We start from the raw sequence: 26,052 nt of genomic DNA on the forward strand, positions 1-26,052 counted from the left end.
TCCAACCAGGGCACCCCCATTCCACTCCAGGCACACCCCCTCTGCCCTTGAACTACTTTTGCCCAGCCCAACCACCAGCATGGGGGGCGCAGGGACCCCTGGCAGGAAGTGATGCTGAGCAGTTCACCAACACAGTGTTTCCAGATCAGTGTTTACAGGAAGACAAGGCACTTCAGGAAAATTTGCAGCATTGCAGCTTCTGATACACAAATTGATTTGTTTCCAAGTGCCCCTCAAAACCACCACACCAAAAAAAAATTTTTTGTCTTCAAATCAAAAAGTGTACATTTCAGGGGCCGGCCTGGTGGCATAGTGGTTAAGTTCACACGCTCCACTTCAGCAGCCCGGGGTTTGTAGGTTTGGATCCCGGGCACAGACCTAACGCACCGCTTATCGAGCCATGCTGTGGCAGGTGTCCCACATGTAAAGTAGAGGAAGATGGGCACAGACGTTATCCCAGGGCCAATCTTCCTCAGCAAAAAGAGAAGGATTGGCAACAGATGTTAGCTCAGGGCTAATCTTCCTCACCAAAAAAAAAAAAAAAAAGTGACCATTTCAGTCACAAACAGTACACTCATTAAAAATGGTTTTGCTCAATATATTTTGAAATTAGTGCCATATGTTGCTGCTGAACATTTTCAGAAGCTGCAAAAAGCTCATCTGTATTGATCAGTGATTAGAATTCAGCTGACACCCCTGCTCTCTGCAGCATGTGTACCAAGTTCAAATGGAAATAATAAATATACGTGATGTCATCCATCGGCTCCCTGCAGAACTCAGTCTGCCGCCAGGGCTCCCGTGTCCTCATACAGCCTGAAACAAGTCCACTTTTCAGCACCAGCGCTGCCCACCCCCCCTGCAAGTCCCAACCAGGAGCCACTCGCCACGTGGGGACCAGGCACATGGGCAGCGGCTCGTGCTGACGGGGGACTGAACATCTAATTCCACTGGGTTTCAAGAGCCCTGCCTGTCGAGCGGCCACTGTGCTGGAAGTGCGGTACTCCACCCAGAAGGATGAGACGACAGGAACAAAATGAAAATGTGGATCACGCCACCATAAAAACGTTTGCTAATAGATTTCCCCTAGAGGAAGTGCATCCAGCATGGGTGGCATTTTGGGAAGAGTAGACAAATCAAAACTGCCAGGGCTGAGGGTGAGGGTCCCTCCCATATGAAGATGAAGTGCTCCAGGCACCTGCACTCCTCACCTGAGTGGTTAAGCCAACACATGGTACAGTATGGTTTCCCTTCGACCAGAAGGATGCTCAGGCACCAGGCAGAAGAGCTTCTGCTCAGCGACAGAACGTTCTAGAGCCAGGATGCCGGCCAGTATCTGGGACAGCCCCAGGGGTCCGCTGAACTGGTATGGACCTAACTACCGCCAAGCGTGCGTGGGGAACGACGCCCCCTTTATCTTCTTAAGGAGGGGACGTGTACAGTCTGCTTCTGCTCTGTGGAGGTGGTGAGAGCCGTCACGACCCCTGGGACGCGCAGCTCTAGGAGGCCTCCCCTGACTTCATCTTCTTGGTCTGTCCATTGGGCCCAGGAGGCGGATTCTTCCGGCGCTTCTTCTCCAGCTGCTGCTGCAGCCTCTCCTCCTTCTTCTTCAGGTAGGTGGTCACGTTGTCGAAGGTGGCCTTGTACAGGCTGCTGAAGCCGTCGTCCACGCCGGCAGAGCCTGAGGGGCGGAACAAAAACAGATGCCAGGTGGGACGGTGACTCGGGACTCTGCCTCTACCAGGGGGACCTGGTGGCCGGCGGGGCCCTCCTGCAACCGGGAATTAACTCAGTGACCACCCAGCGTTCTCTCTGGACCTGTGGGGCCTTCTCCAAGATGGCCCCCATGATGCCCACCTCCTGGCCCCCACACCCTGGCTGGACCTGGGACTTGCTTCTAACAGAACACGCCAAGTCGGGTCATCACTGGGAGACTAGGGACAAAGGCTGCGGAGCGCATCCGGTGGGACTCATTCCTTTGCTCACTCGTGCTGGTGAAGCTGCTGCCAGGCCGTGAGCTGCCCGACAGGGAGGCCTGGGTGCAGGGCACTGAGGGCGGCCACCAGCCAACAGCCAGCGAGGAAGTGAGGCCCTCAGTCCACCAGCCCGCAGGAACCTGGATCCACCAACAACCACTGCTGAGCTTGGAAGCAGACCCTGCCCACTGAACATCTTTGAGATGACTGCGGTGCCGGCTGACACCCTGACTGCAGCCTGGGGGAAGCAGTGAGAGGGGTGCGGTTATTCTAACCTGATAAATTCGGGATAATCTGTTTTACAGCCACAGGTAACAGATGCAGGCTGATGTAAGTGTCAAGGCTTGAGGGGCACGATGGGCCTCAGACGAACCCCAGGGAGACCATCTGACCCTGGTCCGAAACTCCACAGGGCCCGTCAGTAGTGTGCACGCCTGTGTCCTGCACGTGTGACCTCTATCTGCCCTCTAGCTCCTTCCAACTCCTCCAGCCCATTGTGATGCTCAAGGTCTGCTCACCTCCCTCCTCGTGCTCTCCCTGCACCTCCCCAACACCTGCACTGTAAACAGGCTGTTTTATCTGCACAACCTCTCAGGGAAACTAAGCACGGCCTGGGCCTGGCCCCGCGTGAGGTGGTGCTCAGCAGGACGTGCATGCCCTGGGACTGGCAGCAAGGTGGCACGTGCCAGGCTGGGAGCACCACCATGGATCCCCCAACAGAGTGCTGCTTCAGATGTGCTTTGAGGGTGTTGCTACAGGAAGTCCAAACAGTGCTGGGGAGGACAACCCTGTCACTGCCCCAGTCCTACAACCTGAAAAGGAAGGAAGGACAGATGTTAACTCTGTGGTGCAGAGCCAACAGGGCCCTCCGAGAATGCTTTGTATGAGATGGTTCCATCACTGCTGATGTGAACAGAAACTGAATTTACGTCTGAATCTCTGCAGAGCTCCAAGGACCCCTGACTTCTCCCTGGAGGGTAGTCTGGCTTTGCAAGATGTCTTCTTAACAACAATTTCTTCATTCAGATAAAGGCACCTGAATTCCAATGCTGGGTTATAAATTATCCTTCAGACCTTGTCGCTTCAAGTCTGTGCCCAAGAGAAGCGTGTTGGAAACACACAGAAGCTGTGTAACTGAGTCTGCCTTCTTCTCCCGATACAGACGAGCAGGGTCTCGCGGTGTTAACGTTCTCTGAGGGAGGTGCTGCACGCAGTGCCCACTGGGGGCTCTTCCACTGACCAGGACACCAGGTTCCCACAGCCTTGCCGCCCTCCTCACCGAACGCAGGGGCGTGAGGGGTGGAATGGTCGCCCCTCTCCCCTTGGCCTGGTGCTCCGGTTAGAACACGAAAGCTCTCCACCTGCCCTGGGCCTTGGACACCCTCCGGCAGCCCCACGGATTGACACCTGACCTCCTGGCCAGAAACCGCACGCACCTGTGGAGTCGCTCGGTGCCAGCAGTCGGGGACCGTGAGGTGCTGCCGCTCCATCTGGGGCCACACCGGTGCTGGCCCAGCACTGGGGACTTCCAACGCCCAACCCTGAAGGCAGAGGGGCAGAACACTGCTCCAACTCTGACCCCGGGTTACATGCAGCTCAACTATCCTGACTCGGATGCACACTAGCCTTTCTGCCCGGGTGTGGGTTACCTCCACAGTGCCCCCGACCAGCCGCCTGCCTTCTGGACGGGGACACACGTACACCCCACACATCCTATATCCTCACTCACAAAAACGGGTTCCTACTATGTATCATGTTCTGTAATCTACTTCTCTCCGTGGCCAGTTTTGGACACCATCCTGAAGAGCAGGCCACGCTCATGTTCTCACCTTCCAGCATGGCCCAATTGCCACGGAGGTGAGCGGAGACCTTCTTTAACACGGCATTTTCAGGAACAGACTGAGAAAACAAACGGAAGACCTTTATCACAAAGAGGCAGGGCTGAAAACCCCAGGGCTGCCAGGACAGTAATGGGCAGACCTACTGGTGGGCCCGGGCTGCTGGGCCTGGGGAAGAGACCCACTCCGCACCTAGTCAACGTCCCCATAAATCTGCACGTTAAGGCCAGGTGAAGCCGGGGAGCTGTTCTGACTCTCCAAACCCAGCAGTAACATCTTGTCACGATAAACACCCATGATGCAAGGGCTGCAGCGTTTTACCTGCTGGCTCATCTCGTGTGACTTTATCTAAGGAGCTGGCAGACCTGACAGGTACCAGCTGGTGGCATTCTGTTCACCACTACATTTCAGATAAAAATGCCCAAGAGGTTCAGGGGCATCTCGAGAGCACTCTGTCACATGAGCATCATACATAAAGGACGTGAAAGTCTGCAAAGGGCTGTGGGAGCTTTATCTGACTCTTCCCCACAGCAGTCCGGCGAGACGCAGGACAGGGCAGAGGTGACGTCCCCACTTTACAGACAGGAGAATCGACTCAGAGAGGGTGCAGAGTTCACGCACGTCCGCCGGCAAGGAGGGGCTTGCTCAGCCCACACACCTTCCTCTGCACCTGGGGGCTCCTATGAGTCCAGTGGGACCACTGTCCCAGGCACAAGGCCAGGCTAAGCTTGCAAACGTCAAAGACACACACCAAGTGGCAGCTCCTTCACTAAAAAGAGGAGTGACGGGGACAGTCATGGGAAAAATACACCAACGATGGCGATCCCCCAAAACCCGTTGTAGGCATCATGACACTGGGCAAGCTGGCTAGTTACCCCAGCTCCTTTCTCCCCTGTCTCAAGCCCTACGGCCACTGCCCCCCACAGAACATACCCTCTGGCATTGAGACGTGATCAAGCTGAAAGGGGTCATAGCTATGGGCCCCCACCCCCAGGCTTAGGGGACAGAGGAGCCCAGCACATCTCACCTGCCACTGACCACCCACAGGCCTGAAGAGCACAAGGGGGGCTTCCTGGCAGTCTTGCAGGACCCAGAGCCCCTGGCTCTCCTCGAAAGCAACGTCCCACACTCTGTGCTGGAAAGTCAGCTGCTGTTGGTACACCAACTGCTGTCTGGGGGCATCAAGCTGGAAGATGTAGACCACAGGGATGCTTCCCACGAAGAAAGAAAGGCAAATGTTACAACTCCCACAGTCCCGCGTGGGCTGCCATCCAACACAGATAGCTCAGCACCTAGCCCAGGCCTCCCCGAACAGAAGACACAGCCCTCGCCGACACCTTGGCTGCAACCTCATGAGACCTGAGCAAGACGCACTCAGCCAAGCTGCCCCCAAATCCCTGAGCCACAGAAACCGTGACATAACCAAAGTTTAAGTCACTAAGTTCTGAAATAACTTCTTACACAGCAAAGATAACCAACACAGGACAAAAGGAAAAAGTGGAGAGAAGATGCTGTTCCACCTGGGGCACAGCAGACAATACCAGGCCCTGCATGCAGGCAACTCCCAGACAGCACCATCACCCTCTCCAAACCTGTCTCCTCGTTTCCAAAGCAAGCTAAGATGCCCTCCCAAGACCCGTTACGAGGACAAACAAGAAGGGCAGAAAGCACCGATGCCTGCCTGGCACAGAGAAGATGCTCAGGAGGACACAGCTGAAAGGCATATGCTACCTAAATCCTCCTCATCAACACCCCCAGCCCGCAAGGGGGCGGTATCCATCATGACCAGCCCTCCTGGGGGGATCAGGCACAAAAGACCAGTGAGAAGCCACTGCTACCTATGATGCTGGTGGGTTGAAACACCAAGTAAAAGAGTGCCAGCATAAAGGAAGGAACCCACACCCCTCAGGAACAGCAGTCCTCACAAAGTGAACTCCCTGCAGGGAGATGTACCAGCAACACCACCTAGAGCCTCCTGACTCAGGAGACAGACTGTGGGGCTGGAACAATCCGCTTACTCAACCCTCCCGGGTCTGCGGGAGCCGGAAGCAACGCAGCCAGCACATGAGCTTACCAGTCACACAGAAGCGCCACGCAGTTCTCCTGGCACCAGTAAGTGATCCTGGACACGGCGAACCTCTGAAAGGAAAAGCAGCAGCTTAATGTTTCCGTCAGGGACCCAACGCTGGACTATTCCGTTCAAACTGCGAGGAAACACTGCAAGACTCTGACAGCTCCCACATACGGTCAAGGAAGAGAAAGAGAAAACGGTGCTGGAACCTTCTGGAAATCAGTGAGGGGCAAGGAAGACAATGGCTGGCTACTCGTTTCACAAGTAATTCCGACATGCCGGGGCAGGTGGCAGACGCTTCTCCGTGGCTCTGGCCCTGGCTCAGGAGCCTGTGGAATGTCTCCAAACCAACGGAATTGGTCCAAAGGCAAGGAGAGGAGGGAACAGGAAAGCAGGGACTATTAACCACAGACACACCTGCCCTGCGCGGCAGAGGAAATGCCCAATGTCCGTCAGGTGAAGTGGAGAGAAGACACCCGCGCAGGGCAGGGGCCACGCCACACCTCTTGGGGCTCCAGGGTGGGAAGCGAGGAGCCCCAAGAGGCCGGGGTGCCCCCGCTCGTGCAGGTGCAGGAGTGCAGGCTGCGCGCACCAGGCCCTGGTAGGAATCCTGCTCGTTCGCCGTCCTCTCTCTGCCCTGTGCTCTCCTCACTCTCAGAAAGGGACTGACATCAACCTTGCCACCCGGGGCATCAGAGTAAGTGAGGGCACGGATGTGAAGAAGTTACCAGAACAAATCAGGCCTCTGTTTGCCAGGGCTTCCAAGGGTGGGCACCGTGACCTCAGAACCCACAGGGGCGGCCAGAGCAGCTGGAGTCTGCCAACCTGGAAGCCCCTGCAACCACTTGGCAGGGTGGCCGCAGCACTGGGGGTCCCCAGGGCCTTGGCCTGAATCAGGCCAGCCTGCCCACTTGAGGCCCTGTGAGGGCGGCGGCTGTCGAGTCTCAGGGCAAACGAAAGAAATAAGGAGCCAACCTGAGGATGAGGCAGACGAGCCCTTCAATTCACAACCAGGTCTCGTCAGACACATGGGAAAGGCAAGCTCCCACAGGTTGGCAGGGTTGCAGGGGAAAGTGCAAAGCTCCCCTGAGGATGGACAGAAGGGCACCCTGGTCATCAGAAACCAACATGCATGAGCAGACCCCTCCCTCCCAACCAGGTCCAGCCTCGGGGAAGCTGGTGGCGCCGTCCACATGGGACCAACCCAGACCCCGGCTACGCACGGGGCAGAGAATCCCGAGCACCCTGAAAGGCAGCCCACCCCTTCTCCCCTGAAAAATCTCCTTGGCAACCGAAGGCCCAGGAGAACTGCCCTGGGGACACGCTGGCCTGTGCATCATCCTGGGGGATCATGAAATTAATCCATGACAGTCAACAGAGAATGCCAGGTGGGTGCTCAGCCCACTGCCCAGCTGATAAACCCATGGCGAAGCTCTTTGCTCAACATCACCATTTTTTCCAACTCTAAGCAGGACTAGAGGCCTTTCTGTAAACCAGCTGTTTGAATGCAAACACAGTGAAATATAAATCATTCCCACCTATTGACCAGGTGCGTTCAGGATTTGAGATACACAATTTCTCACAGCTGGAAGAAGTCTGTATTGACAGCAGAGAAATGTTTCCAACGTAAAAGGATGTTTTTCACAGGATCCCAGTAACTGGAGAGGTACCCTACAAGCCCCCAACACACTTGAGACAAACTTGGGGTTACCTTGTTGCCCCAAGGCTCCATCGGCTCCTGCAGGCTGGTCAGGTGACAGCAGTGCAATTCTCGGCCACTTCTGTACTCCCAGAGTCTCAGGGTGCCATCCTGCACACACCAAGGGTGGGTTAGCATGCGCTCTCAGGGAGCACGGCAGCCCCGAAGCATCCAGGCTTCACCAGGTCGTGGGAACATTAACAGTGATGGCCAGGGCGCCTCTACCAAGTAAACGCTATTTGCTCTTAGCAATTTCTGCGTAAAGAGCTTGTGCAAATTGTTAAGAAAAACACAGGTGACGGGCACACAGCCAAATGGGCACAGGACACGAGACAACCTGACTGTCACATGGCTGGAGGCCAAAGAAGTCTGCTGTGCTCACGCTAAGTATGCACATGCTCACGCACACACACACGCATGCACATCCACATGTCCACACATGCATGCACACACTGACACATCAATGATCACAGAGGGAGAAACACGTGGGGCTCAGGAGCATGTGACGACTGCCCACTTCACTGTTTCTGAAAAGGGGGCATCCACTGTCACCCATGGGAGTGTCAAGCTGGTACAGCCTTATAGGAAACTGGTGAGTGTACCAAGCCTTAGTGCTCCAAAAGTAAATATAAATGTAGGAAAAGGGGGTTCATATAAACAAACATTCGTTACAGCACTCGTTAAAAAGGAGAGAAACAGAGAACTGCACATGAAGGAGAATGAGGAGACAGGGAGGGAGTGCGACGGAGCCCAGTCCGCTCCGGCCTCAGTCACGGGAAGACCCCTCTGTGCAGCATGAGTCCGTTATCGAAGAGACAGACCTGCACAGGCCACGCACACCTGAAGACTGAACACTAAGTCTAAAGAGACAGCATCCCTGCGTTAACATGTGAAAAGTTTTCACTGAAAGAAAAAGATGAAAAGTCACTTCCCCCGAACTGTTAACAGCAAGTGTCTCTAGCTTACTAGCAGGACACGAGCAGAAGTATCCTGCTGTGAATAGGGCAGATAAACACAGGGACGAACACACGTCTACAGGCGTCTCCACTCACCCCAAAAATCCCTCTACAGTGGCAAGAAAAGGATATTTTAAAACATGAACCCTCAGGACAAAGACGAGAGACAAGAAGAATGAAAGACAATCATAAGAGGTCAACAAAGTCTGTGACGCCGGGAACGGAGGAGGGATGGACCAACCACAGGAGGGAAGCCTGTGACGCGCCCATCCACACCAAAGACTCGAGTGGGCCCAGTGAGCCTGCAGCGGGGTGGCCACGAGGGGGACACGTCAGAGCAATCAGACTCCCCTGCCCCCTGCCTCTGATTTCTCAAAAGAAAAATGGGAGAAAACCGAACAAATTAAAAACCAAACAGAGAAAACATTGGAGCAACGCCTTCAAACGTCTCTGGGAAAAATTATACCCAAGAATTCTAACCACGGAGTGTTGGGGGGATTACGGGCATTGCCACAAAGGCAGTCTCATAACACATACCCTCCCTGCACCTTTAGTGAGCTGCTGGACGACGCCCCCCAGAAGAAAGTAGTGAATTGAGAGACAGACAGGGAGGGAGAGAGGTGGAGGAAGAGACGGGCCTCAGGAGATAAGGAGCCCACCAGCAAAGATAGAAGGCATGAAGGGCAAGAAATGGTTACTCCCCACACAGAAGGCAGCAGATGACAGGAAACTGCTCACACTTCTGCTTCTCGAGCGTCAAGGTCTCCGGAAACACAGGCTGACACGAAGAGGACGCAGCTGAAGGAGGTCCAAGGACTTGCCCTGGAGGGCAGTGGGAGGGATTCTACTTTTCATTATAAGCCTTATAACGGTTCCTGACTTTTTAAATACATGCTTTTAATAAAAATAACTGCCCTTTCCAATGTGCAAGGGCACCAGGCCAAACCGGGGTCAAGGGGTGCCAGTGAGACGGAGGGGAATGGGAAAAGAGCAGGGCACACGGGGATCGCCAGCGCACCAGCCCTGCTTCATTTCTGTAAAAAGGACAGAGGCGCAGTGTTGGAGCTGACACAACTCAGTGGTAAGAACAAAGGCGGTCATTTCACTTTTCTGTGTGCCTGAGTTATTTCCTTTTTCATTATGAAAAAGACTGGAGGGCTTACAGCGAAATTCACAAAACTGGCTATCTCTGGAAACTCTGGCCAAATTCCTCTTCTTTTTACTTTCATATGACCAAGCACTCCTTTGAGGAGCAAGACAAGACAGAAAATTAAAAACCAGTGAGAAAACAAGTGTGGTGAGGGAATGAGGCGCAGTCAGACACCCACCGGACACCAGGGAGCCTCATGTCAGCATGTCGATGGGCCCCCCACTGCAGCCCACCCCAACCAGCCAGGTCGCATAAAAAGCTCACGGGCGGGAAAGACTAGAACGGAGGGATGTGGGCAGAGCTTCTGAAAAGAAGGGGAGAATCAGACCCTAATGGTCATTCAAACCTTCACTTTGGCTCAAAATCGCTGCTTAATGACCCTTTCAAAGATTACTCCTTAGGGGAGAGGTGCCCCTCATCACTCAGCTGTTAAGGCCTCAGGCCCCAGGTTCCAGGACAGAGGCTGCACTCACTGATCAGACATCCGCCCAGGCCACGTGCCTCGGCCAGTCTACACCTCTGCACACGAGGGCGGCCCCAGGACAGCACGACAGCAATGGTGACAGAACTCAGGTCCCTCCAGCACTCAGGGATCACGATGCTATCACAGACGTAACGACAGCCCTCAGAACGGACTCCGTGCACACCCGTTCTAGCTCAACGCACGCACCCACACCCACACACACCTCTGAATAAACAGCTGTGAGCAAGGAGCGAGCCACAGCCAGCTCTGAAATTCAGAAACGAGCAGCATCTAGTGGACAACCACCGACGAAAAGGAGCACACTGACTTCCCACGACAACTGGGCACAGGAGACAGGCTCCTGACCGGTGGACCCCACCCCCAGGGCGGACTCCATCTCTAAGGCGGACCCCGCCCCCAAGTGTGGTGCCCAGCCCCGTCCCTGCTGAGAAGAACCCTGAGCCGCATGCGGTGGAGCGAAGCACTTACCCCCGAGGAGGACAAAAGCAGCTCGGGAAGGTGGGGCACCACGAAGACGCGGCTCACAAACCTACAGCGCAGAGGGAAGCAGAGTGTGAGCAGGCGCTCCACGCGCTGCTGCGACACCCACACGGCGCACCTGTCAGCTCAGAGAGGAGCCTTCTCCCCCAAAACCCAACCCTGACCCCCAGCAGAACTGAGAAGAGAAACACTTCTCGTGAGTGGACGGCGGTGAGAGCTGGCAGAGGCCGTGTCCTTCTCCGGGTCCCAACAACATGACAGGCTCTAGCAACAGCGCCCCCAGGCCCAGACACGCTCCCCTACCACGCCTGCCACAAAGATCCACGAGTGTCTGTGCTGCTCTGGAGCTGCCCTGTGCACAGCACTTCATCCAGCTCCCACGAGACCCTCCCGAAGGTCCGCGATGACGGGGACCCCTGTGAGGCTCCCAGGGTGAGACACGCACGAGAGCTGGGGACGGAGAAAGAGCAGCAACACTGACCGGCAGCCAGAACTGACCTCCTGTCCCTCACCCCAAGAGCCTGAGCAACCCGACTCTCCCAGAACCTATCTCGGGTCTGTCAGCGTGAGCGCCAGGGGGATGGGCTTCCTGCTCTCCTCCCAGCCTGATCACTAATGCAAGGCTCCCGGGGACCCGGCAAAGGGGTGGCTGGCGCGGCTCCCTCACCTCCACCAGTCTCAGCCTTGGCTAGCCTCACCTGGCTTGGGCCCTGTCACGGCCCAGCCACCCCCCTCACCAGGGCTGCCTTCCACAAAGGTGCTCGGGGTTCTAATCTCAGGCGTGCAAAAAGGAAAAAGTCCATGTTGCACAACAAATACAGCCTGTGTCCACCACGAGGGCACAGAAGGTATGAGTCACCTCCACGTCTCCACTGGAAAGGAGAGGAAACCACAGTTTCCACAGGCTCTTAAACAAGATTCTTACAGATCAACTGTTACTCATTCACGCACTCACTGAAATATCCACTGAGCTCCTACAGTGCCACACACCGTGCTGAGGGCTGGAGACGGCAACAAACAAAAGCCACAAAGGCCCCCGACCAGGATGCCAGAGTGAGACAGGCGACAGGAGACATGACCACGGGGGGCTCAACAGCGCTGCCCAGCGGAAACACAGCAAGCAACAACGTGAGGCACGGATGGCATTTTAAATTGGCCGTGACCATGTTAAAAAAAAAAGTAAACAGATGCAGGTGAGATTAACTTTAACACTATGTTTTGACTTAATATATCCAAAACATTATCATTTCTACCTGCAATCAATATAACGAATTAATAATGAGCTATCTTCACAGTATTTTTCACACGAAGCCTTTGAAATCAGGAGTTTTACGCTAACAGCATGTCTCACTTCACATCCACCTGCCATGGCTCATGGCTCCTGTCCTGGACAGCGCAGCTGAAAGGAAAGGCACAGCGGGGAGGGGCTGAGGGAGGGGGTGCTCCTCTAGAGGGGGTGGGGGGAGGCCCTCCTGAGAAGGCAGGTGGCTTCGAGCAGAAAGCTGAGGAAGTGAGGGAGGGTGTGGGAAGAGCACGCCCGTCAGCAGGAATAGTGTGGCAAAGGCCCCACGACAGGAGTGTGCCAGGTGGGGGCGGGGAGCAGCAGACCCCAGTGAGACACAGAAGGGGGTGAGCCTTGGAGGGCGTGCAGGTCATGAGAACTCCAGGTGCTGGATTACTAGAGAAGGGAATAAAAGTCAAAATAAGCTGCCATGAGGTACAAACTGAGGGGCCACCAACCTCCTTAAAGGTCAACTTGTACAATCCATTCAAAATCAAGGAGACAGGAGCAATCTCAGAACTGAATTAAATCCCTCCAACCTCTTTCCTGCCTCAGATAACCGAGTTTAAAACATCTCAGCCAATTAAACTAAGTGCCTTTCCTTGGTACTTAGCCTTGTAATTTAGCCTTTGGCCTGAGAAGAGCAGTGGTGTGCCTCAGAAATGCCTCCCGTCCATAAGATCCAAATTCAATTCTTGACAGAGAGCGCACTTGCTGGAAGAGAGACCACAAAGTAGGTGACAACTGCCCAGATCTGGAGGCCATTTCATTCTTGAACAGTTAAAACTACTACAGTACGTTCCTCATCCCTCAACACACCGCCTAGTGACGCAAGCAACTGTGGGCACTGGAGGTGTCTACACTGAGAGGAGTCTTTCAGAAACGAGCCCTGAGCCGACATGGGACCCGCTGGTGTGGGACAAGAGAGCAGAAGCGCAGGCTCGGGGAAAGGCCGCTCTCAGCTGGGCATTATGCAAGCTCCTGCAGGCAGCACGACCAACGCTGCCCGCGGGGACCGTGTGGGGCCCGGGCCCTCTACGCCAACAAGGAAACGTCACAGGAAGGGAAGGCAGTTCCGAAGGTTCTGGAGGGCCCAGGACTGCAAGGGCAGCTGTGAGCACACTCCCTGGGAAGCGACCCCGGAGGCCATCTGCACCCAGGCCAGTCCCCTCCTCCACGAAGCCCACAGGGGCGTGCGGGCGCCTGAGCCTCCTTTTAGGGGAGGCAGAGAGGCGGCCGGGGAGGGACTCACTCCGTGTGCCCGAGGCAGAAGGACTCGATGCTGTGCGGTGCCGCGGCCCAGCTGACGCGGATCTTCTCGTCCCGGTCGGCAGTGAGGACGTAGCGGTCGTCAGGACTCACGGCCTGTGCGCGAGGAGTTAGAGAGGACAGATCAGAGGGTTGGGTGGCCAGAGCCAGCTCCCCTCCTCCCATCCCTACAGTTTCCCCAGTCCCCGCTCCTCGGCTCTACACCAGGCGTCCCCGTGAACACCCCATCTCAACACGATTCCTCACGGCCACCCTCCCACCCCAGCCACACCCCCTCATCTCCAGCACCCTGGGCCACCTTCCTCTCCTCCCACTTTACGTGTCCCCGTGTCTAGCCAGTCACCAAGTCCTGGTGGTTTTTCCTTCCCGTTGTTTCTGCATGTCCCCAAGGGGACCCACCCCAGCTCCACCACCCAGTGGCTGCAGCCTGGCCCTCTGTGGGCCTCTCGGTTCCTCCGGGTGGGACAGCTCCTGGCTCAGGGGTTGGGAGGAGAGCAAGGCGATGCCCGTAAAGCACAGAGGACAAGCTCGGGCCTGTTGACCGCACCTGCCCTCCCCGTGCCCCTCCACCCTGTCACCCTGACCTGGGCCATCCCTCACTTCCAGAACCACACGGCCACCTCCTAACTCGCCCGTCCTCTTTCGCCCTGCGGTCAGCTTCCCCTTCCTAAATTCCCTTCCCATGGCCCTCCTGCTCACAGATCTGCAGGGCTGTCCCTGCTACAGGAGAACCCAAACCCACCCACTCAGCGCACTGACCCCGCCTCAGCCCCCTCGGGCCCGCCCGCCTCACCCCACCTGAGCATCTGCTCAGCACACTGCCCACGTACCACATCCAGCAACATCGACAGGTGCCCAAGTTCCAGCTTGCCACATCCATGTGGCTCCAGCACCGAAAAGGAATAAACGTCCCCAGACTTGTCTGCCACCAGAACCTTCTCCTCGGAGGCTGTGAAGGTCAGGGCGGTGCACCTCCTCACCACGGTCCTGGAAGGCCACAGAAACGCCCACGGCTGCTCACACAGGTCACCCAGAGGCTCTCACACACCTGCAAGCCATGCGTTCTGCCGGCATGCAGCAGCTCCTTGCCACATGTCTCCTTTTTTAGTTACCAAGACAGTGCCAAAAAATAAAGCCATTAAGAGAACAGAAACAAAGCCAACGCCTTAGATACATTTTACGTTTATAATATTTTTTCTTTAAATGAATCAGCTCCTAACGGCAGAAGCTGCGTGGTGGACATCCGGGTGTCAACGTGACACTCTCTCCACTCTGACGTACGTCTGAAAACTGTCACAATAAAAACACTGGGGGAAACCACTCCTGGACCCCAGCACCTCTGCAGTGCATTCAAGGGGAGAGAACTGTCAGCTTCACAAAACACCAAACGTGCCCTGAGCTGCCGTCAAACCCAAAGGCACGCCCCACCACGCAGGGCCCTGCTGCCCCTGGAGCTTCCCGTCCAGGATCACCGAGCCCACCCTCCAAGCCCGTGGCCCTCATGACGACCCACTGCTCGCTCTGCTGCACTGGACCAGGGTCCCTGAAGACGGGGCTGTCACCGATACTGAGAGCTGGGGCAGACGACCTCACAGGGCCGTGGCAGCAATAGCACTCACCATCCTCCGCTGGGACAACTCTGGAGGCAGGCCCGTCAGAGAGTCTGAGTTCCAGCTCAGTCTATAATAAATTAGCACGCTCACAAATTCAGACCCTTGGTCCGGATTCATGAAATGTGTCACTTTGGCGAGTTGGTTCAATAACAGTGTCAGAGTAGGAAACACAGTCCACACCTTGTCTATACTGACACAGGCCCCGTGGCCATGCCAACCCACCCAGGGGACAGGGCTGATGCGATGTCTTCCTGTTATGTTTCACTTCTACTAGAATCTCTTCCAAGTAGCAAAATCCACTCCCCACAAGGCAAGGTATTTTCATTCTATATTAGACACAAGCTGCACCATCGCTTTACATACAGCTGTTATACTTATCTACGTTTATGACCTCTTCACAGAAGAGTGGCCGTCCCTGCTCTCCTCTGTCACCCGAGAGGGTGGAAGTGGACCCACCTTCCCGATAAAGAGCTAATGTCCTTGCAGATGGTGCCCGGCTCACTGCAGTGGAACTCAAGATGTTAGCTTGAAATGGAAGCCAAAGCTTAAAGGAATTATGTCCCCAACACAAGGACCAAACAGGACCCCTGCGCCTCTCAGGAGCAGAGGGACAAAGGGACAGAGAAAGCGAGGCGCAGAGGGACAAAGGGACAGAGAAAGCGAGGGAGGAGGCCTCCAGCCATGTTCCCAGGCATCGGTCACCAGGCCTCCTGCAGCAGCTGAACCTCCTCCGCATCGGCGCCAGCAGAGCTGCAGCAGGACGCCTGATGTGATAAATATGGAGAAAACAATGACAAAAGAAAGATAATTAGGCTCTGGGGCCAGATTAATCAGAATTCTGTGGGTAGCTATAATTTAAACAAATGGCCGGTGCTGCGCCAGCAACACAACCGCCCGTCCTAATGGGCTAATTAAGCAGCTGCCAGGAGCTCGGCCACAGCGTTCTAGAGGAGCAGCCCGGGTCAGCCCTCCAGGAGTGATGGGCTTGGATTGGAATGAGCTAGCCCACCCTGGGGGGAACGAGCCCCCCACGGCGGTGCCCCTCCCACCTACCTAGACACAGAAATGTCGCTCCTATATTGTCCCTTTGTCTTGCGCCAGCTGGGGGCTTTCAGCCTCTCAGGCTAAACGAGTCCTGGTGATGATTCCAGGACGCAGTTCAGCTGTACCCAGCAGGTTTGGGAGTCAGGGTCCGAGGGAGTCAGGTCGCAGATGGCGGAGCAGGTCATCGGACGGGACAGTCAGTGGGCTGGCCGTGTTGCCCCAGCGGAGGGAGCCTCAGGAGCAGAGGCAGCAGCCCCAACAATCTTCAGTCTCTGCAGGGTCTGGGTCTCAGCACTTCCCCTCCCTCCACAGAGTCACTGGTTCACGGCCCTGCCCTTGTCTCCACAGGCCCCCCAGGGCCGGTGTGGCCCTTTCCTCTGTGCCAGTGACAAATGAAGCGCCCACTGGGGAGCTCTGAGCTGTGGGCGAGTCCCATAGCAGCTCGGGGGCCCAGTCGGTCAAATGTGGATAAACTGTGAGCCCAGGAGACCCCTAACGATGAAGTGACTGTCAGAGGTGTGACGGATGGGCGTTTTCCTGAGGAGGGGGTCCCTCAGATCCAAAAGGGGTCTGTCCCAAAAGTAAAGGGCCGCAAGGGTGAAGCAGCGCCGGGTCCCCGCCCCCAGTGTAATGTCTGCTGGCCCCGCCCAGGGCGAGACCCCCGCTGTACGTCATCCCAATCACCTCTGTCCACTGCACAAGCTCTCCTGCTTCCCCACTCTCCCAAAAACCTGCTCCTTTTATCAGAAAAATCTCCTCTGAATGCCCGTTAGAGACAGAGGGTGAAGATTTCACTCAACCCAACTCTGAAAAATTCACAAAGCCAAAATTCTAAAGGCGTAAAAAAAACAGCATTGAGGAATTCATCCAGGGGACTTGGGGGTGGTGGGTGGGGCAATAACTACACATCTGCTACAGACCAGGGGCATCCAAAAGCCCAATACAGAGAAAGACAAGGCGCTGAGTTCAGGGCAAATCTACAGGGAGGGGCCACGTGAGAAATGCAATCCCTAGACCTGGGACACCATCTGGCCCCACCCCTTCATTCCCTGGCTGACGGGCGAGGGTGGGTACACCTGCTGAGGATGGGCACACCTGCGAGGGCAGGCACATAGGGTCTGTGTAACTCCCAGGCCTGCGATGTTTGCAGTGCAAGATGTGCCTCCTACAAGCGACACTACAGAGACCCTGGATTTTGTAATCTAATCTAGTCCCTTAATTTCACCCAATCACATTATTTGTCTTCTATGCCACCTAATGCAAATGTTTTCTACACAAAGTTACTTTTGTTGATATTAATTTAAAAAACAAAAGCAAACAATTAAAGGGGAAAATGCCAGGTACCCACAAGTGTTTGCTAAGGTACTACTGCCCACCCCCTGAGTATTACTGGGAATCACCAACATGCTACCTTCAAGACAGGACAAAACAGCACAGCACAGCATCTGCCCAGTCCAACACCCAGAGACCATGATGAAGAAGGAGCCAGGCACATTCACACATAACTGAACACCCATCCTGCGCCTTGCACTCAAGGAGGCCCCGCCCTAAATTCCCTTACTGATAAGCCCAAAGCCACACAGACCCATGGGACAGTCAGGGGGAACTCTAGCTTTCTCTCTTACCAGACCTGCACAATGCCAGGACCCCTTCTAGAACAATCAGAGCCCCCCCAGGAGCCCTGCACACTCACCCTTCCATCGAGGTGTAAGCTCCATTCTTAGGAACTGAGTGCAGGCAGGCTGTGTGGACTGCCGTTCCCAAGTTCAAAGTGAAGCGCCACCCACGAGCAGGATGCACATACTGAAGTCACACGACATCTCACTCGTGTGTCCACCTTCCGGCAACTTCAGAACTTCCACCCCCAAAGTGAGGGCAAGCTCACTGCTGACCCACAAGGCCACCAGGCCCAGGCCCGCTCCCACACCTTCGCAGAAAGTGGTCACTGTTCCAATGGGGCGGGCCCAGCGGTCAAAAGCCCCAACAGTGGGCACACCCCCTGTATACAGTAATGCATCACTTAACGACGGGGATCCAATCTGAGAAACGCATCGTTAGGCGATTTCATTGTGCAAACATCATAGAGTGTACTTACACGCACCTAGATGGTGTAGCCTACTACATGCTTAGGCTCCATGGTACTAATCTCATGGGACCACCGTCGCATATGCTGTCTGTCGTTGACCAAATGTCAATATGCAGCACATGACTGGTGTGAAGAATTACCCTCCCCCAAAGAGAGGTCTGGTCTGCGGCCTCACATCCTGGGAGGAGCTGGTCTCTGGGAGGAGAACGTTCATCCACCTGGGGCCTCTGGCCCCACCAGACAGGCTACGATGTGCGTCATGATGGGGCCTCGGGGGGCTGTCGACCTGGCACCTGACCAAACCCCAACAACACTATGGACACAGAGGCTCAGACAAGCCTCCCTGGTTGGCAAGACCCCACATGAACTGTCACACAAAGATGCCGGGCAGTCGAGCGTCCTGACTCCACGGGGAGAGGACACCTGGACGCCCTGCACTGGGACCTCCCTGGACTCCCCCGTGCACCCGACCCTCAGCTGACCTTGGTCTGTACGCTTTCACTGTCATCTATGGTAACCCTAAGTGTAGTGGATTCCAGTGAGTTCTGAGTCCTCCTCACGAATTACCAAACCCGAGGGTGGTCTTGGGGACTCCAAACCTGGTGACAGAAGTGAGGGCAGTGTTGTGTGGACTGGCACCTCAAAGTCCCACCCCCAACCCCCAGTCCAGAGGCAGAAACGGATCCGATTCCCAAGGAAAGCGTCATCTCAACAGCGGAGACAGGGATGAGAGGTTCCCAGCAGGCTGCCCATGGGAAAACACTATGAGCAGCAGGCGCTAGCATACACAAGCGCTGTGTGTGCACAGGGAAGTGGACAGGCGTGACCAGTGTCTCTGGGTGGGGAGACTCAGGAGGGTTTATTTTTGTTCCCACTTTGTACTGTTCTGTGGTTTCCAATTTTCTGTGTGAAGCAGATAATTAAAGGGGAAAATGGAAAAGACCCCCATGGTAGACACCACACTGTACTCCAAGGAAGCAGACTGAGAACCCATCCTCAACCCCCCCGGATCTAATCTTCCCTTCCCCAGAGACGACACTGGGTGAGGTCCTGCCAGGTGCTCTGCCCATTACTCGGCACACAAGCCACAGACCTGCGGCAATGCTGGACGGCAGGCCTCTGGAAAGTTCGCTGGCCGAGGCGAACACATTGGAAAAGGCTCAGCGAACATCTCAGCGGCCATGAGTGGCTCCCACTTGACACGCTGTGCTACCGGAAGGCCGTGTGAAAGCAAAACTTTTGTAGATGGACTCGTTTAAAACAAGTGGGAAGACCTAAGCTCCCTACTATATAATCAAATGAGAAAGGAACCACCAGCCAGTGGGAAAGCAAAGGCTGAGTAGCCGGCTCACAGACACAAGTGGTTCCTAAGGATAAAAGCTGCTCTCCCTCACTCATAGCTAAGTATGCAAGACACCACTTTTCTTCCATCAGACCATCTAAAATCGTAAGGTTGGGTACTACCCGTGCTGTCCAGGCTGAAAGAGGCTCCTGACACTCTGGGAGGAAGAGAGACACAACCCCTGGGAAGGCAATTTGGAGTCATTGACCTACATGACAAATGCATGTCCTGTGACCTGGCAATTCATTTTGGGGAACTTCTACAGATAAATGAGAGATATTACATCTGTTAATTCACTGAAGCACTTTTTAAAATAGCAAAACAAGTGAAATGCAAGTGAAAGATGTCCATCGATAGAGAGATGGCTAAGAAAATGACTGGAGACCCACACAGTGGGCCCGCAGAGACATGTCACGTAGTTCCCACTCTTCACAGAGTCTCTGCCGGCTCCGACGTTTCTATCATTGTTCAGGTGTACATCCAGGACTGGCCTCCAACACACTCTTCAGTCCTGGAAGTTACCCAGGTCCCCTGCGACCCAGGCCTAACCCCCAGGTCCTCTGATCACTGCCCAAGGCCACTTTCCAACCTGGGATCAGCTGCAGGTTTACGACATCCTTGGGGGGCAGTGTGAGCTCTATACATCATGCTGCAGTCCACAGCCCAGCAGCGTTGGGGTTGCCTGGGAGCTGGTCAACATCGTAGAACCTCTAGCCCCAGCCCAGGCAGCACAAATCAGTCGGCACTTACAAAACATACGCCAGTGGCTCTAGGGCATTCCAGAAGCACAGCCAGACAGCCTTTACTTTAGCAAAAGAATTACCACCAGCTTCCTTTCGATCATTTGATTTTTATCTTTTGGGGCCAAAGCCACCTTTGAGAATCTGATGTAAGCTTTGGAAGGTCCACAGATAAACTCAGCAGCCAGTTACAGGAAAGCCAGACTCTCTAAACTCTAACTGCCTGCAGGGAGGGAACAGGAGAGGACGCCTGGAGGGAGATTTACACTTCACTGTACAGTGGTCGCCCCCATCCATGGTTTCACTTTCTGAAGTTTCAGGTACATGAAGTCAACCAAAAATATTAAATGGAAAATTCCAAATATAAACAATTCATAACTTTTAAATGGAAAATTCCAAATATAAACAATTCATAACTTTTAAATTGCACACTGAAATCTGCTGTCCTGCTCCATCCCACCTGGGACGTGACTCCTCCCTTTGTCCGGCGGATCTACGCTGTATACGCTCCCACGCATTAGTCACTTAGTAGCCGTCGGGGTTATCAGATCCACTGTGCAGTATCGCAGTGCTTGTGTTCAAGTCACCCTTATGTTACTTAATAACAGCCCCAAAGTGCAAGATTAGTGCTGCTGGCTATTCCGATATGTCCAAGAGAAGCTGTAAAGTGCTTCCTTTAAATGAAAAGGTAAAGTGCTTGACTTAATAAGGAAAGAAATCATAGGCTGAGGTTGCTAAGATCTATAGTAACTTTTATGAGAGTATATTGTTATAACTGTCGTGTTTCGTTATTAGTTATTGTTAATCTCTTACTGTGCCTAATTTACAAATTAAACTGTATCATAAGTATGTATGTATATGAAAAAACATGGTGTATACAGAGTTCAGGACTATCCATGGTTTAAGTCAACCACTGGGGGTCTTGGACCATCTCCCCCACAGATAAGGAGGTGACTACTGTATATCCCTTCGTTTAATTTTTTGTGTTTTACTCTTTTAAATCATGGACACATTACCTATATGATATATAAAAACACACATAAGATAAAAATGAAGTAACATGACCAGACTTTATAAAACAGAGGGCAGAGTGGGTATTCCTTGCTTTCGGGGCCCCCTGGAATTTGGCTTTTTTACTCTTCTCTTAGAAACTAAAATCAAATGAAAATCTAAAACGCATGGCTATCCCTCATAAGAAACGATGAAATCCAGCCATTTGTGACATCATGGATGGACATTGAGGGTATAATGCAAAGTGAAATAAGTCAGAGGGAGAAGGTCAAATACCGCACGATTTCCTTCATTAAGTAGTAGATAATAACAACAATAAACAAACACATAGGGACAGAGATTGGATTGGTGGTTACCAGAGGGGAAGGGGGGAGGGAGGAGGGTGAAAGGGATAATTCGGTACGTGTGTGGTGATGGGTTGTAATTAGCATTTTGGTGGTGAACATGATGTAATCTATGCAGAAATAGAAGTACAATGATGTACACCTGAAATTTTTACAATGTTATAAACCAATGTTACTGCAATAAACAAAAAATTAAAATAAAATAACTGAAAAAAAAAAAAAAAGCATGGCTATCCCCAAAACAGGTGTGATCCAGCTACAAAGAGAAACTCCTTCTTGGTCCTTCAGTAGTTCAGACATTATAACCTGCACGTGCTTATCTCTGATTATCAAGGGACAGTTAACCCTCGCAGTCCAGGGAGGCGAGAATGAGGGGACAGGGGTGACTCTGCTCCACATGGGTCTTTCCATTAGTGTCAGAGAACAATCAGAGTAATTCCAGCCTTCGCCCTCTTAAAGAGATAGAGAACTTGCATATCAGGAGACCGTCAGAGCCAACAGAAAGTCACATCTGCCCAGCACCGTGTATCAGCATCACCCACCTCCTCTCCTAAGAACACGGCAGTAATGAGATACGGAAACTCTATGGAAACAAGGGCTCACAAACTGCAGTGCTCCCCTTCCCTGTTAGAGAGTGACAGGGAGAGAGTCAAAGAGGAATAAAGAAGGCAACAGCACATTTACGGGATACCTAGGCCCTGGGACATCTGTGTTCTGGCTGAGCTGCTAGCACTCTCCCCCATCAACACTGAGCTCCCACCATCCTTCGGATACTTAGAAATAAGTGCACTAACTGAAAAACCTGCTGAATTACAACTGTGGCACAGATGCCTTAACCGACACAAAAGCCCTGACACTCTCAGGGTGCATGCTGACATTCTTTATTTCTGCTGCCACAAGGCTGGAGGAACACTTTGGAAAGCAGAATGGCATAGTGGCCAGGGGCACCGACTCTGGAGCCAGAGGGACCAGGTTCAGGGCGCGACTCTGCCTTCTCAGCCGACTGCCTGGGATCGGCTCCTAGACTCCCAGCCGGCGGGTGTGAGCGAGAATGACACCCCCGACTCCCTCATGGGGTTGCTATGAGGATTAAATCAGTTAACACGTGCCAAGCACTGAAAACAGTGCCTGGCCCAGAGCTGATGCTACGGGTTAGTTGCTTATTCCTATGGTCACTGTCACTACTGTTACTGGCATGCAAGTATAAGTTGTGAGTTTGACATCATAATTGTTCAACGTTAGCATTTCATACCTGACACTCAGACATTGCCATGGTTTTGTACGGAAAAGAATCAGACGCTTACTGTCATCGGTTAAAGCAAAATAGCTGCCAGACTTGGAGAAGGCGGACGCCAGAATTGTGTCACTCCCCTGATCCATGGGTGGCCCGTCCTCCCTGGGAGAGAGAGGAGCAAACGTTAGGCCTCACCTGAGTAATACGGCTGCTGCGTTCCTCCAGGCCAGCCTTGCTAGTTTACAACACGAGCAGAGACAGAAAACGTCATGAGGCTCGTGTAGCCAGAATACACAGACATATTAAAGGGGCACGCAGAGACTCACAACAGCTCTTTCAAGGAGTGAAATCTAATTCAACAGAAAATCTCTCAGCATACACGCAAGAAACCAAAGAGCTGAGCTGGAAGGACCCTCAGAGACCACATGGCCCATTCCTTCACGGACATGAACTAATTCAAGACTAGAGGCAGGGATTACATCATATTAAAAAAAGTAAACTGGGCCACAAGACCAATCCCACTAACGAAAGCCACCATACAAGATCATCACTCTCTGCTTTCCTTACCTTTCAATTAGCTAAAGTTCATGTCATACACCTGCCTTCAGTGCATTTAAAATTCCATTCCATTATTTCAAGGTGCCAATAAAATAATTACTTACAGAAACTAAATGCGTAAAAGTATTTAGAAAAGTCCTAATGTTCTTAATGCCTGATTTGAAAGTTACTTCCATGTTTCTCTCCTGAGGTAGTACCTGGTTTATCCACACAGCAGGGTAAAACAAATGAGCTCAGCAACTAGAACAACAATTTCCTTTTTTTTTTTTTTGGTGAGGAAGATTAGCCCTGAGGTAACATCTGTTGCCAATGCTCCTCTTTTTGCTGAGAAAGACTGGCCCTGGGCTAACATCTGTGCCCATCTTGCCCTACTTTATATGTGGGACACCGCCACAGCATGGCTTGATAAGCAGTAAATAGGTCTGTGCCCGGGATCCGAACCTGCAAACCCCGGGCCGCCCAAGTGGAGCACATTAACTTTAACCACTACGCAACCTGGCCAGCCCCAACAATTTGCTTTTTAGACTACACAGTCCCATTATTCAAACCATGAATCAGGCCCCAAAGAGGTTTCCCCATCATCTCACCCTTTATTTTCTTGTGACTTCTTTTCAGCAGTACTACAATCATATGTGAAGAGGCTGTCATCATCACTAAAAAAAAATAACAGATTTTAAAAGGAGCACTGTGTTAATAAAAATACTTCCTTTTTTTCCTGGACAAAAAAATATTTGCATACTTATTAAATTAAGACTCTTGTCCACAACAAGAAATCGTCTAGGTACGGCATTTCGGGGAACAGTTAAGCAGCTTTATTTGCTTAATCTCCTATTTAGATTTGCCATACATGACTGGCATGGTTCCGTCCAAAAAAATCAGTTAGTAAAATAAACGAGGACAAAAACTCAACAGGAAGCAATACACTATTCTTTCAGGCACTAGAACGTCAATGCAAGCTGGTTATGGTAGAAGTAACTATGCTGATATTGTTGGGTTTCCAGTGGGTTTTTTGCACCCAAATTTAAAACTGCTATTTCTTGTTTAGAAAAATGTCTCACCTCCCCAAAAAAAGCTCTCATCGCTGCCAAGCACTTACCAATATAGAAGCCACTATCAGACCCTAAGCTCTCCCCGGTTTGTCCCACCCCGCCTCCAGTGTCTGGCACAGAGACTGCATCTTGTGCAAATATACAGCCTTGAAAGTGACTGCACCCACTCTTTTCACATGGAACACTGTAGTGCAGAAAGAGTAATCCTCCAAGTCAGAAACATTGCCGGCCACTAGATTTCCTCAAAAGGCACAGACTTAATAAGTGGATTGAGTCTAATATACCCATGTCTCCCTGTGGCATGTGTTAGATATTACGAGTCTCTAAAACAAAATAATCTGGGATACACTAATGGTTTTTGACTAAATTTTTTGTGAAATCTGAATTTAACATCGAATTGGATTTCTGAAACCAAACGTTAAACAAAGAGCACAGACAGTACGTTTACATTTGACAGACATATCGTCTGTTTCAAGTACGAGAGAATCAAAACTACCCTGGAAAGGAAACGGGGGGCCGAAACCGACCACTACTAATATCCATGACGGTCCTGGGTCAATATTCGATCAACAAACATTTACTGATGTAAAAATCCCAGGCGTGTGTAAGCACTAAGGAACGTTAACGAAGGAGCGTGAAACTAGGGAAAACAAAAGCAGAACCGTGTAAAGGGCCACTAGGGAGGTGTGCACTGCGGACTCTGCGTGCGCCCTCGAGTAAGGAAGTGTCGGATAAGACCCCGAATCCTGAAGCGCAAGTAGGGCAGGGTCGACGAAGGCGGGCGACGGTGAAAGAGCAGGTACCACCGCAAGGAGAGGGAAGCGAGAAGGAGCGCCCCCGCGGCTCAGTCAGTCCGAACACGTTCCCCGAGAGCAAACCTGTCTCACCAGGGAGGCTGGGGCGGCTTTCTTCCCTACGCCCCAGAGCGGGTCTGACCCCGGCCTGGCACGCGTCGCCGCACGTGACCCGGCCCCGCCCGGCCCCTGCAGAGCCCGGAAGCGTCCGGTGCTGCCCGGCCAGATCGCTGCAGACCGGCCACTGAGGGAGCGGGGCACTGGGCAGGCGGCGAAGGGCGCGCCAGGGGCGGGTCTTGGGAGAATGGAGCGGAGCGCGGACGCTCCACGACGCGGGCACGCTGTCCGGCCGAGGCGGCGGCAACGGAGGGCCTGCAGGGCAGTGGCGGGGCTCTCCGGAGGTCACCCCAGGGAGGGCGCAGCGCCGGCGGCGCGGGGTATCGGGGTCTCCAGGCCCCGACGAACGCCCGCAGCCTGGGATCCTGCTCCAAGCCCAGACCCCTCACCTGCTAGCAATGGAGGTGGCCAGGAACCGGCTGCCGCCCCGCACCACCACCGCCTGTCCACACAGCGACAGCCCTGCGGAGCTCGCCATACGCCCTCCCGCCGCGCCGCCACCCACGTGCGCCCGCCCAGCGCCTCTTCCTGCCGGCGCCAGACAGTGACCTCACGCGCAGGCGCCGCGAGGTGACGTAGCGTCAGCCCGTCGCCGCCGAAGCGCCGGCTCTGGGCATGCGCAGAAGGTGCTCCCCCCCACCCTCCATCTTCTAAAGAGGGTTGCGCGTTTCTTGGTCGTTCAGGCGCGGTTGCCGACCAAATTTGATTGGTTGGTATACAAGCCCCGAGTGATGATACTTGTTTGCTTAATCCTCTTTTCCTTCAGACTGGGTAGGGCCGGTTCTGGATCTTTGTCCTCTGTCTCTTGATACCACTTGGTACCTACAAGGTTCTTAGCAAATATTCCTTCACGAAATGGGGGAGTCTTGGAGAAAGGAAAGTCTCTTGGATAAATGGTGTTGGAAAAATTGGACAGCC

At 53.4% G+C, this 26,052-nt stretch overlaps 1 protein-coding gene across 2 annotated transcripts; it reads right to left on the reverse strand.

Moving 5' to 3' along the window:
• Nucleotides 1-25,643, reverse strand: WDR4 (WD repeat domain 4). 2 transcript variants are annotated; one of them, XM_058523165.1, is made up of 11 exons: nt 25,524-25,643; nt 23,762-23,827; nt 22,635-22,778; nt 14,033-14,189; nt 13,186-13,298; nt 10,640-10,700; nt 7,594-7,692; nt 5,886-5,950; nt 4,839-5,022; nt 3,803-3,872; nt 1,400-1,678 (listed from the first exon to the last, which is right to left on the reverse strand). In XM_058523165.1, the coding sequence occupies exons 1-11, from the start codon at nt 25,610-25,612 to the stop codon at nt 1,497-1,499; spliced, it is 1,230 nt and encodes a 409-aa protein (XP_058379148.1). In that variant the 5' UTR covers nt 25,613-25,643; the 3' UTR covers nt 1,400-1,496. The 2 variants fall into 2 exon arrangements, with proteins under 2 accessions (XP_058379150.1, XP_058379148.1); XM_058523167.1 differs by lacking the exons at nt 3,803-3,872; nt 4,839-5,022 and having other exon boundaries at nt 1-1,678.
• Nucleotides 25,644-26,052: the final 409 nt, after the last annotated feature.

This window comes from Diceros bicornis, chromosome 27 (assembly GCF_020826845.1).
Source record: "Diceros bicornis minor isolate mBicDic1 chromosome 27, mDicBic1.mat.cur, whole genome shotgun sequence".
Taxonomy (NCBI): Eukaryota; Metazoa; Chordata; class Mammalia; order Perissodactyla; family Rhinocerotidae; genus Diceros; species Diceros bicornis.